This window comes from Macrobrachium nipponense, chromosome 24 (genome assembly GCF_015104395.2).
Source record: "Macrobrachium nipponense isolate FS-2020 chromosome 24, ASM1510439v2, whole genome shotgun sequence".
NCBI lineage: Eukaryota > Metazoa > Arthropoda > Malacostraca > Decapoda > Palaemonidae > Macrobrachium > Macrobrachium nipponense.
Window position 1 is genome coordinate 47702009 of NC_061091.1, and position 13984 is coordinate 47715992.

At 41.8% G+C, this 13984-nt stretch overlaps 1 protein-coding gene across 7 annotated transcripts in view; it reads right to left on the bottom strand.

Moving 5' to 3' along the window:
• The window catches only part of LOC135205604 (uncharacterized), a 630437-nt gene that overhangs the window by 67161 nt on the left and 549292 nt on the right, over positions 1-13984 (bottom strand). For 6 of the 7 annotated variants that reach the window (XM_064236380.1, XM_064236379.1, XM_064236383.1 and 3 more), the window contains 3 exons: positions 13124-13355; positions 11129-11260; positions 8954-9115 (listed from right to left, as the gene is read on the bottom strand). In XM_064236380.1, coding sequence (XP_064092450.1) covers positions 8954-9115; positions 11129-11260; positions 13124-13355 — 526 coding nt within the window. The remainder of the gene's footprint in view (positions 1-8953; positions 9116-11128; positions 11261-13123; positions 13356-13984) is intronic. The other variant, XM_064236384.1, reaches the window with a different exon arrangement.

Here is a 13984-nt window from a genome sequence, read left to right on the forward strand (position 1 = left end):
CTTTTCTTATCTCTTTTGAAGACAACCGCCTTGCAGTTACAACAATCATCATTTTGGTTGCAGAAACACAACAATATTGCATGTGAAGTATAAAGTCTTTAATAGATAATAAAAGCTTTTAAACCTTGTACTAGGTTCATCTTCAGTCAAGTGAACATTATGACTTTAAAAATCCGTTGAAGTAAACTTCTGAACAGGACAATTCCACAATGACGAATGCAAATGGAGGAAGCGCTCAACACCCCAACTAGGTAATTCCGTAGTTGATGTTCGAATCATCATTTTGTTCTTGCGGTTTCTGATGTAGGTAAACTGGGTTTTAGCATTCGCTGAGGATAAAGACTGGTTTACACCTACGCACTTTTGTGGTGCGGTCTGTTACAGCGTGGGACCGCATGAAACTGCACTATAAACGCACCAAAAGCTGGCGATGACTGTCAAAGCCGCATGACGCCACCCGGATTTTAAATAATTTCAAATTTCTGCGTGGTGTCTGGCAGCGTGATGAAGTCACACGAAGCCGTAAGGGGTCTGGCGCAGTGCCGCACCACACCACACCACACCGCACGTGGTGCGATGTGGTGCGACATCATACCACTTGTGAGGGAGTACTACGGCGTGATGTTATGGCGCGTGTTACGGCGTCTCCCTAGGTCGATTTTTTAATTTATTTATTTAAAAAAAAATTTTTTAAGGTGAACCTCAATACTTTTTTTTTCTTTTATTAAGAAATATTACTTTACAAAATTATATTTTACAATTTTGTATATGCATTATAAGATCTATGTATAATATGAAAATATTACAATTTATTATTTTTCTAAATATGTTTTTAAATTAGAAACATACTGATTCGTGAAAATTTTGTTAACATTAGACTTAAATCCTATAATATTTACATTAAATGTATTTAACAGTCTATTCTTTATGCATTTAATAATTTGCTGGTTAGTACTTATTCCCAAATATCTTGCCATCCATATACTTGAAATAAAATCTGCTATTATTACGAAAACGCATGTGTCGCCCTGTATGCACCCCGCACATGCGCATGACAGCTGCCATGACTATTCTTCCTGCTGCTCTTGGCGCAAACTGCACGCCCTGCAGAGCCTCTGTACTGATTTACCTTTTGCTGCTTGGAATAAACAAATCTACGACTCGGGATATCATTTCTCCCATCCTGCAATCTTCCGTCTTCTAATGTAAGACATCACCACCTATCACCATGGCGCAGTGACGAAACCATTCAACATTTTCAAGGAACACTGGAATCAGCATTCAAACCCAGCCGCCATTACCCCTCGATCGCCTTTGGATTTTACAGTGCTAGTGCGGTCTTTGTGCTATGTTCATGCAGTGTAATGTCAGTGCTTTGATTTTACTGGGTTTTATTTCTCTTGTGCCTTGCCCCAGCTCAACGGGTACCCTTATTTCCATACCCAGCTACAGAGCCCGAGGCACGTCCCCCCCCCCCCCCCACCCCCCACCGCCCATCATTTGCCATACACTGCTGACTCAGTTAAGTGGTCGGTCCCCTCTCCCCACCTGACTGCCCACCCCCCAGGAGCCTACCTAACCCACTCTCCACTGCCTGCCAGGATTCGCCGCACAGTTGAAGAATTATTTACAGTAACTTTTAATAAAAACTGTAGAAAGTCTTCCTCATCGTTCTTCTAATCCTTTAAACTGCAGCTGACATTGCAGAAAACTGCTCATAATGGCTTCTGCTTCACATCAAGACGAACTTGGGGATATGCAATACGACCAGGACCCTGAGGACCGCCAGTTGCCTTCACACCAAGTCTCACCAACAGACCTTTGAACCCTTCCAGGTTTTGCAACCCTGGAAACCCCACCTTTGCTCTCACCACACCTGAGTATACCGCCTCCCACAGCTCCAAATACGGAGTTAAGGCTCCTCATCAAGTACCTGGAGGAATCTCGACAGGCCGAGTTGGCTGCACATCAGAGAGAGGAAGAACAACGTCATTATGAAGAGGAGCAACGTCGTCATGAAGAGGATCTACACCGCCAAGAGGACAACTTGAGAAGAGAGGAGGAAGCTCAATGTTTCACCGTATTGTTGCAGCTACTTAGCGTCAATTCAGCCCAGCAGCAAGCAACACCAGCGGACTCACAACAACTTCCCACACAATCCTCAGTGCCAACGTCCATTCAGCCACCACCCCCACAGAAGGCCATCGCCCAGACCCCGCCGCCCTTATGTCCTGATGCCACATACCAAGTGTTCAGGGAATGGCGTAGGTGCTGGGATGACTACAGTGCGATGGTGGACCTAGGGACATTACCTACCAGGAAACAGATGATACAGCTGCGTATGTGCCTCAGCCTGGAGACCCAAAGAATACTCGAGCACACACTCAACGTATCACCAGACACGGATCGGAGTTTTGACGAGGTCTTGAATATTCTCCAGGAACACATCAAGAACCTGCAGAATGAAGCTCTACGACGCAGGGACCTGCTCTCCTGCAAGCAGAGAGAAGGGGAAAGCTTCAGCAACTTCTACGTCCAACTGAAGCATGTAGCAGAGGAAATCGACGTCTGTCCTGGCCATTCTGCTATGTGCGAGGAGACTCAGCTGAAGATGATCATCATCATGGGAGTCAGGGACCAGGAGCTCACTCAGAAACTCATTACCCTGGACGCTGCAGCTTCATTGGCCACCATGGTTAACGATTGTCGCTCCTATGAGGCCACACGGACAGCCACTATCGCCATACATGCCCCTCCTTCTAAATTGTGTGCCATCTCCACGTATGAAAAAATCAAAGGACATGGCAACAGGGGTTCTACCTTGCTACCAACCCCTAACAAGGACACTTTATGCCCTTCCTGCACAAGGAAGCACAGCTCAACAGGAAAGTGCCCAGCCAGCGACAGTGTATGTGTAAACTGTGGCTGCAAAGGACACTGGCGCAGGACCCCAAAGTGCCCCGCCAACAAGGCCACATGCAGACACTGTGGCCGAGTGGGCCACTATGACAAGTACTGCCGTCAGCAGATGAACGCCAAGCAGAGCGGCCCGCCCAGTGCCATGCCACCTTCTAGCAAGCCCTCTAACTGTCGCAAGGTCGAGACCCCCTCTTCATCAACTGACTCCTCACCATCACCCATATCCATCGCCCTCACCTACAGGGGTGAGACATCGAAGATAATGATGCTGCCTGACACAGGAGCTGATGTATCAGTGATGGGCCCCCAGCACTTGGAACTCCTTCACATTCCCAGGACTGAGCTACAGCCTCCCGCCAGATCAGTGACACTCACGGCAGATGGGTCAAAGATGACACCGGCTTTAGGAACCCTTAAGGCCACCTTGTCCTTGGCCAAACGGTCCTGCCTCGCCACGATTCAAGTCCATGAACGCGTTCAGATGCCACTCCTGTCCTATGCACTTTGCAAGGAGTTGGCCATCATCCCGCCAGGCTTTCCGCGGCCCATCCTACAGGCCACCCACATTAATCGATGCAAGGAGCTACTCCTGCATGCTGACACGCCCCTGCTGAGGCCTCAGAATATTTCTTACAAACCTTTCAGGATGTACTTGTGTCAAAGAAAGACCTTAAAGCAGCTCCACTGAGGCCGATGGCAGGCCCTCCCATGAAAATCCACCTTAAGGAAGACGCGGTCCCTTTCGCCATCCAGACCCCAAGGCAGATACCCTACGCTTTCCGTGAACCTGTCAAGAATGAACTAAACTCCATGGAACAACACGGAATCATTAAGCCTTGTGGAGATGAGCCATCGGAATGATGCCACCCTCTAGTCGCCGTCCCTAAGGCCAAGGGAGTTCGAATTACAGTGGATCTCACGAAGTTGAACGCACAAGTCTCCCGTCCAACCCACCATTCGCCCATGCCCTTAGCTGCTGTCCGCGCTGTCGACTCCACCGCCAAGTTTTTCACCACTGCGGACGCTCTACACGGCTACTGGCAGATGGAGCTAGCAGGAGAGGACCGCCACCTCACCACTTTCATTACGCCTTATGGACGCTTCCAGCATTGCCGGGGACCTATGGGCTTCGCTGCTACTGGTGATGCCTATTGCTATTACGGCGACCTAGCTCTCCAAGGCATGAAGAAGTGTGTCAAGGTTGTTGATGATATTCTCATCCTCGACGATGACCTACTGACACACTACCACAGGATCCACAAACTACTCACCCGCTGCCGCAGAAATGGCATCACTCTCAACAAAGAAAAGTTCACAGTGGCAGAGACCAGAGTGAATTTCTGTGGCTTCACCCTTTCCGAAGAAGGAATTGCTGCTGACCCAGGATGAGTTGCTGCTCTGCAAGACTTCCCTACACCATTCAACCTGACGGACTTACGTTCCTTCATGGGATTAGTAAACCAGTTGGCAGAGTTTACCCCAGATATCGCCCTGACTGCACAACCCCTTCGACCATTCATGAGCCCCAAGCGCACTTTTCTTTGGACACCTGACCATGACCAGGCCTTGAAACGTGTGAAACAAGCACTTTCAAGCCCGCCTGTTCTTGCGTCTTTTGACCCAACCCTGCCGACCATTCTCCAGACCGATGCATCTCACCTCTACGGGATAGGCTACGATCTTCTCCAGGACCATGGATCTGGACATCTCTGCGTAGTCCAGTGTGGATCCCGCTTTCTCGCAAACGCTGAAACGAGGTATGCAACAATTGAACTGGAGATGCTTGCAGTATTTTGGGCCCTCACAAAGTGCTGCCTATACCTCAAAGGACTGCCAACCTTCACCCTGCAAACTGACCCATTGGTGGCCATATATCAACAGCAACACGCTGGACATGGGTTTTCAACCACGGCTCCTGCGAATGGAGGAGCGCATGTCACAATACCAATTTACTGCAGTGTGGTGCGCCAGCAAGTCTTTATGCATCCCAGATGCACTTTCTCGTGCACCAGTCAACTACCACACCTCTGAGGATATGACTGGCTGTGCTGAGGTAATGGCACACGTCAGGTTCGTCATCAACGCTACAACAGCTTCCCAAGACAAAGATACCCCAACCATTGATGCCGACCGGACCCTACAGGACATGTCGATAGCAGCACAGGCCGACCCCACCTACGTTCGCCTTTGCGATTGCATCAGCTCTGGGTTTCCCACAAACCAGTATGACCTACATGCATCCTTATCACCGTACTGGAAGCTGCGAGAAGCCCTCTCTACTGACGGCAACCTCATGCTCTATGGGGCAAGAATACTAGTTCCTGCAGCTGTACGTCGCCACACACTCGCCAGACTCCATGATAGTCACTGTGGTGTCGAGGCTACCAAACATCGGGCCCGACAAACCGTCTTCTGGCAGGGGATAGACTCAGACATCGCCAACACCGTCGCTGCCTGTGAGCTGTGCCAAGTCCTGCGTCCCAGCCAACAACAGGAGCCTCTCCACAACGACGACCATCCATCCAGGCCCTTTGAGTCAGTATCGGCAGACTTCTTCCAGGTAGCTGGGAAGTCCTTTCTTGTAGTCGCTGACCGCCTCTCTGGTTGGCCTGTGGTTGTCCCTTGCAAGGACGACACTACTGCCTCCTCGACCAGACGGCACTTCTGCCGCTACTTCAAAGAGGTGGGTGTTCCCTTGCGCCTGCGCACCGATGGAGGACCTCAGTTTACCAGCAAGGAATTCGCCGACTTCACAGAACATTGGGGTGTACACCACACCAACTCGTCGCCACATTACCCACAGTCTAAGGGACCCGCTGAGGCCGCAGTCAAGGCTGTCAAGCACTTGATCCTCAAAACGGCCCCCACAGGAAACATTGACTGTGAGGACTTCGATTGTGGTCTCCTTGAGTTAAGAAACACACCCAACCAATCTGGTCGCTCTCCTGCCCAGGTACTGTATGGTCACCCTATCCGTACATGTGTGCCTGCCCATCCTCAGTCATTCACAGAAGATTGGCAGAAAAAGGCCCATGAATGTGACCGCCAAGCCACTGCCAGAGCTGCTCAGGTGCAGCGCAACTATGATGCCCACGCCCGCCCCCTGCCCAGGCTTAATGTGGGCCAACATGTCGCTTCCTATATCCAGTGCCCAGCCCCAATCAAGTTTCCAACTCTGATCTCCTTGTGGTCCCTATTCCAGACATGGAAAAGTCATCAATTCCCTCCAAAGCCCCTCGCAGGTCTCCAAGATTGAACAGGCCTACATAATGTACAAAGCCCATATGCCCCGTATGCAACTTGCTTCGTACATGTAATTTGTTTAGTATGTTCAAAATACCTCTTTGAACGCAAAAGGGGAAGGGGAGGTGTGGAATGATGTATATTTTACTATTCAATTGCTGTACTATTAATTTACATGCACTTAACAAAATTGCCTATTGTGAACGCATCCGCATGTGTCGCCCTGTATGCACCCAACACATGCGCATGACTATTCTTCCTGCTGCTCTTGGCGCAAACTGCACGCCCTGCAGAGCCTCTGTACTGATTTACCTTTTGCTGCTTGGAATAAACAAATCTACGACTCGGGATATCATTTCTCCCATCCTGCAATGTTCCATCTTCTAATGTAAGACATCACCACCTATCACCAATATGCATATTAGTTTCTATGCATCCACAACTGCATTCCTTAACATCTTTTATTTTCATCATGGCTAGCCTATCATTTGTACTTAAAACTTCATGAACATACTTAAACAAAATTTCTCTACTTTTATTTTCTATATAGTTATTATTTACATGTTCCCAAATTAGTTTCCAGTTTAATAGTGGATACATTTTTCCATATTTGGAACATATTCACTGTTTTTCATTAAATGTTCATATACCACTTTCGTTTTTATCTGTGGATAAGAGGTCATCTTATTAGCACTTCGTAATATATTTATCATACTTTCATAAAAACTAGGTGTAAAAATAGTGCAATCCTGATATTGGCATTCATTTTCTATAAGGTAGGTTGCTCCGACTTTACAATAATAAATAATCATGTGGTAACCAAAATAACGATCTTTTAAACGTTTTAGAAATGTACTAAACATGATTGACTTCGCTTTATACTGAATATCAATAATTCCACAACCACCTCTTAATTTTGACAAAAACATAGGTCGATTGGATGGAAGGTTGCCGCGCATTCTGGGGAGGATAAAAGGGGCCGGACAGACCACGGGGGCATCATTCGCGCTCTGATAGCCTATCGACAATGTATAAATAAATAGAATTTCATTTTTTTAATAATAAATTATTTTTTGGTTATTTTCTTAATATTAAATGATTTTGTAAATTTTATATAATTTATCATGTTTCTTTTTGTAATAAATATGTTGAAATACTGACTTGCATTATATTTTCCTTATTGATGCTTAATTTACTATGTCATGACAATATATATGATGATATGATTGGGTGAAATGAAATTGAAAAATGGAAAAGCATGGCCATAAAGAATAATAACATGAAGAAATATAACAGGAAATCTAACATGAAATATGATATATGAAATAAATAGAACTCGGAAAATAACTTGAACTATAAAATGAAATGTAACATGAAATAAATATGGCCATCAAATGATATAATAACATACAAGGTAAAGAACAATAATATAATATTGAGAAGGTGATCAAATGAACATGAACACATACAAATATGATAATGAAACAATAATTAACATTGACTAGACATAGTTATTAAAGAGGGGAACAATGAGAAATCAGTAACAGACTAAACACATATTGACCTAAGTTGATAATATATGATATTTGCAGTTGAAAATGTTAAGGTATAAACCAAGTCTCAATTTCATTTTCTTACATTCTATACTTTTCATGTTCATTTTCTTGCAATCTATGCTTTTCATGTTAATTTTCTTACTTTCTATGTTTTTCATGTTCATTTTCTTACTTTCTATGCTTTACATGTTTGTTTAGTATAAGTATTTTTGTTATGTCCATCATTTGCTTCTCATTTGTCTCATTATTATGAATTATGTTATTATTACTCCGCAACAACACCGCAAGAAACCCGCAACACACCGTTACACGGAGTAACAAAGCCGCAAGAGTGCGTGCCCTGGCATAGCAACAACGACCATAAAACCGCACCAACGCCGTAACACTCCGCTTGACACTGCATAAACACGCCGTGACATGCCTGTAACACACCGCATGGGTCCGCGCCACGCCGCCCAATAGGTAATTTTTTCTAGCCCACCGCGTAAATTTTCTGGCGGTTTCTTGCAACACAAAAGTGCGTAGGTGTAAACCTACCTTAAGAGAAAGTGTCCTCTTATCCTGAGCCCATTTATACTCTATTATGTGTTATAATGTTTATCATTACGACACAATAACGGCCACAAGACCAGCTAAAAGAGATTACTTTGAATGACTACCAAAAATATGTTTTGCCTACGTCATAACAACTATTATTACCTTACCAACAAAGAAATCAAACCAGTTACTGACAAATACCCTAAAGAAACACTACTTAAGAAAAAACCTAAGTGAAACACACTATATTTCAAAAAGGATTAAATGCAATACAGAAATGTACTAAAAATACCATAAACGGGAATTTTATTGAAAATATCATAAAATGGAATTTAATGAAAATATCGTAAAATGCAATAATAAACGGAATTTTAATGAAAATATAAAGTGGAATTGACTGATAATATCATAAATAAAATGCAAAGTCCAAATGTACACCATTATGTGAAGAGGACCACTAATAATAAATGTAAACGTAGCATAAGCTACAAGAACAGTAGAAATGGTTAAGGGCTGAATATGAAAAAATGTTTTCTATACTTCTAATATATAACAAAATCTCATGTAACCAAGCAAAAAGTCAAAGAAAACCATGCAAGTAACAGTCATGCAATGAATCAGTGATGAAAGCCGGTCAAGCTATTAAAATACTTAATGATAAAAGCACTCCTTTTGAAAACCTGCAACTTGAAACTAGCCTGGATTCAGCGCTCATCTGAGGAGCTAAATGATGCTTGAGCTGAGGACGCTGATTTCCCCCCACTGGGGCTATTCGCTCGGGGGCCGATTGGGGTCCCAGGTTGTGAGTGGGTTGAATTGCTGCTCGCTTCTCCGGCACTTCAGCAGCTTTGTAGGTTTTCCTTTTTTGTCCATGACAAGTTTTATATGTATGATTCAGTTATGATATTCAGTAAATTGCATGCAAAAAAGAAAAAAAGTTTTTTACAATAACTCTTACGAACACAGACAGTATACATATTTACATAAGGCACTATCTACAGTAACTAAAAGGATTTAGGTACTCTAACATACAAAAGTAATGCCGTGATTAAGTATACTATATTACTAAGCATGCAAACATGATTAGAGAACTGACATTCCATAACATAATATAAAATATAGGCAATTATAAAAATACAAATAAAGAAATAGAATGTGGTAGCAGTATGTAAAATCGCGTATAACGAATGTGAATTCTCAGGTACAATGTATAATAATAATGCTGTACAGCAGATCAAAGAAATAAATGGCACGAATTATTTTTCGGTAATGAAAACCAAGAAAAGTATACTCCGTACGATATGTATATATATGAACACTTGAGAAATAATGGGATGGTTAACCCAATTAAATGAAGAAAACAAGCGTAAGGAAATTATCAATATTTAAAAGAAAGTCTGGTAATTCAGAGTCGTTTCTTTAATAGAATATTACTCCTCGTGCTCATACTAGCTGCTGCTATAGCACGAGTCTATGGAATACTACCAAACAAAGGTATGATTAATGTGCTGAATTCCAAGACATTTCCTAAGAATGCTCCTTGAAGTCAGATTTACAAAAGCATTATTAATCTGAAATCAGTATTAGACCCAAGTGGTCACCTATGAGACCAACCACGGGTAGAGAGTGGCTTGTAGTAATCACTAGGTTATCTATTATGACCCTACAATTCCGCGTCAGGCTATTAATATCATTCTTTAAAAGTAAGTAGAGCAATTTTTTTCCTTTGGTATGGTAGTATTCACTTTACATACTGTCCCTGGGCGCATCTGCAATAAATGGACAGAATGTATGCCACCTGCTTTCTACTGCAGATGCATGGTATAGAATGGAAGTGAAAATCCAAGGCTACAAGTTTATACCAATAATAGTTTAAAAAAATTAAATAAATGAAACTTTATCAAGATGACATAAATAGTTCCCTCATTTTGATCTTGGATTATTAGGAACAAGCGTTTCCAAACTGTGAAGACATCGAGAAATTAAGATGGCATTGTGGTTTTTAAACATTACAAGCATATCTGGTCAAAGTGGCCAGCAGATTCTGCATATAAATTTTCTATTTTCAGTGAGCTCACAAAAAAAAAAGACATAAAGGCAAAGTGTCCTCATTTAGATAATGTCAAGACTTCGGATAGCCAATTCCACATTCATTAAGATAACATCCTGAACTACATAGCGACAACTTGGCCTCTCCCGTCTATTTTCAGCTTAACGTATTTATGTATTTTTAAAGCAATGTATATCACCTTTGTGAAGTTTTAATCATTTGTGTTTTGACCATTGTGAAGCCTTGTGGCCTTATAATCTAATTTCCATACTTTCCCTATGCACTGTAAAAAATACCATTATGCACTGTAAAAAATACCATTGGAAATGACCCAATAAAAGACAAACATTTACAATAAACTAGACAAAAATGATTTCAGTATATTATGTTCGGTTTAACCTAATTCGCATGAAATGAATAAAGGTTAGAGAGTGTATCAATTACGGTACACTTGCTAGAAAAGCCATAATTCCGATATCCTTTTCAATCACAGGCCACATCATACACAAAAAGGTAGGACTAAATAGAACTAGTTGACGACAAGGACTATCTATCACGTTACCGAGTGTAGCTTGCACCACAAAAGACTTTATTTTCAAAGTACTTGAAAGGACAATAAAAGAAAAGGGAAGAATTCAAAAAGAAGCAACCTGATAAGACTACAGTATAAATCTGAAGAATGCAAATCAGGAAATCATAATGCAGTAAAAAGTAAGGATTGAAAAATGGAAGCTGCAGGTGTTTGGACGCTGCTTTTAATTCCGTGACTAGACAGAAATAAGAATAATGAAAATATGAAAGCAAATGACTTCAGCATCATTACCTTTCTGTAGGACGTCTGTAGTTGCGACGGGAAAGGGAATTAGAGCCGTTACTGCTACCTAAACTACTATTAAGGCCGCTATTGACAGTGCTTCCTCCAGGAGGCTGACCTCTTCTGACTAGCTGAGGTGTCCTGAAAATCATTGTAGTGCATACTTTACTTTACATGAAACATTAACCTAAAAGGAGTCCAGTTCATTAGACACAAACTTGTCAAGTAATTGAATGCAGTATTACAACCTAGGTTCGATGTTGTGTTAGATGAATCAGCCATAGAGCCCACTGTGAACTATTAATAGCATATAAATGTGACAGAGAGGAAATACCAAGTGAAGAACCAATACATATTGCATTTCCTAAAAAAAAGATATATATACACTACTCAGGTATGTAAAACGCTGTAACGCTTTAACCCAAACTGATACTCAGCCCAGGTCTACGTAATACATGATTTACTTGATCACATTAATTTGTATTAGAATATTAACATATATACTCCTAAGTTTAATAGAAATAACTTGTATGCAGAATAATTACATATTCTGGTAACTAGTATGGAAATTCATGTTAATACGCCTAAAATAATTAACATAATAGCATTTACACACAGGTATATTTACTGCACAAAAGATTTTAAATGGTGTTACTAATTAACTTTTTCAGCCACCTAGAACTGCACAATGAACTGCACTTGTGATTTACAGTAAATTTCATAACAATATGTAGGAAATGACAGAACAGCGTATGAAAATTTCATATAACTCTAAACTTCCTTTTCACCAACATGACATTTCCCTTATAATTGAGTGTCCATCAAAAAAAAACTGCCACCGTCTTATTCATCCTTTGCCAGGCCAATCAATGCTGCCAGTAACATCACCAATATGTCAACCATCCTGGAATGACTGCAAATGCCCTCGCACCCTTGACATTAAAGCCTTTCCTTTCCAATGCTCCCCTCCCTCCCTCCCTCCCTCCCATAAATTTTAAACGACGTACAGTTTTCACTATTCTGCCGCCATCTTCCAGTCTCTTCGTGTGTCCAAACAACCACAGAACACTGAATCTTATCACATCTCAGTTGTATCTATATTTATCACCTTTATAGCTTCTCGTATTGCTCTTATATTAGGCAACCTATCCATCTTGCATTCAGAATTAACACTGCAATTCTTCAAAGACTGTATGAAAAAAAAACTTTAAACACCATAAATTACGCTTCAATGTACAAAACTTTTCTTCAAACCCAATCAGTACATAATACGCATCTCTCATTCTGTCATCATCTGTTACATTTACTCCCAAAAGCCTATGTAATCCAACACCTATTCCTCTACCATCCACACTAATATTCGGTGCTCAATCTTCCAGGTTTCCATTAAGCTTCATGACAGCCCTATTGCTCAACACTAGACTTGATCCAATGACATGCACTTCCACAATTCTCTCCAGATGCTGACTCTGCATCATTAGTGAACATCAACCTTTGCAAACTACCGTCATGCCCCTTTTTCTCGTCCCAAAATTTTGCACCTACATCTTCCATTCTTTCTCTGACTCCTCTCCAACCAACTTATACTCACACATAACAATTAACCTTTCATATCAATTTTGGTATCCCTTCTCAATCATTCCTTTAGTCGCCTTCCTTCAAACACCTTACACACACAGGTCAGCCACACACTCACTCACTCGCACTATCATCACCATACTACTACATCTGGCTGGTAATCAAATCCCACCAGTTCCTGATGCCTTCCCTTCTTGAATCTTGCATCATCACACCCATGGGTACTTTCGAACTTGCAGTAAATTTCTCCACAATTCATTTTAATCTGCTTCCCTTCAGATGCCACATTCAACGAATCTCCAAATAAAGATGCTATCAACACTTTTGGATGGCAGCTAATTCTTCCCAACAACTAGAAATACCTTAATCTCTAACTACAGACATGCTTTGCTAGCATAATAAAAAAAAACAACCCAAAAGATTTACCTGAAGGTTTCTCTGGTGGTTTGAGGGCTGATCCGTCTCTCCAGAGACCGGTGTCTCTTCTCCTTACTTGGAGGTCCAAGGGTCTTGTTTAGGTTGGTATTGTGACTCTTACTTTTAGGCATAGCTCGTGAAAATGGCTGACGGGGTGCACTTTCCTCTTGGGAAGGACTAGACCTGTGTAGAGGACTAGCTGCCGGGCTTCGACCCTTGTAACTTACGTTGGGTCCCACTACTGCGAAAAATTTGAAATAAAAATGACAAAAATGAAGGATAAAATTTCGTAAACTGGCGTCACAACGACTCCGGCCATCAGCTGTAGCCACACAACCTCTTAAAGCTTTTCTGCTAAAAAAAAAAGTATATTCCCAAAACTGTTCATACATTTCCTATCAGATAAACGATGAGCCCAATGAGAATTTAAAAACCGGACTCAATGGTCTGATAAACTACCCAACGACACCAAGAAAGAGAGAAGGGGCTTATAAAGCTTGAATATATGTTATGGAGTTGCTTGTTCCTTTCTCAAAGAACGAAAGGTCAATAATAACTTGTGCAAGTCAAAAATATACAAACAACATAATGAATGTTTTCGAGGCAGCATTTAACACAAAACTGTATACAAATAATCGCTTGAAGATGTGATGAACTGGAGTGACAAATAAAACTCTCCAAAGTAATGCTACTCATCATAAGCATACGTTATGGCACAAGCGAAAGGCCTAAACTTTAGCTTGCTTCCTTCTTCCAAATAAGTGAAAATGGAACGAAGAGTGAAGAAGAATAAAAGCTGCAAAAACGAGTGCAGTAAGCAATGAGGTCAGAAAGCTTTCTAATTCATATCATAAGTCATAAAGAAACGGA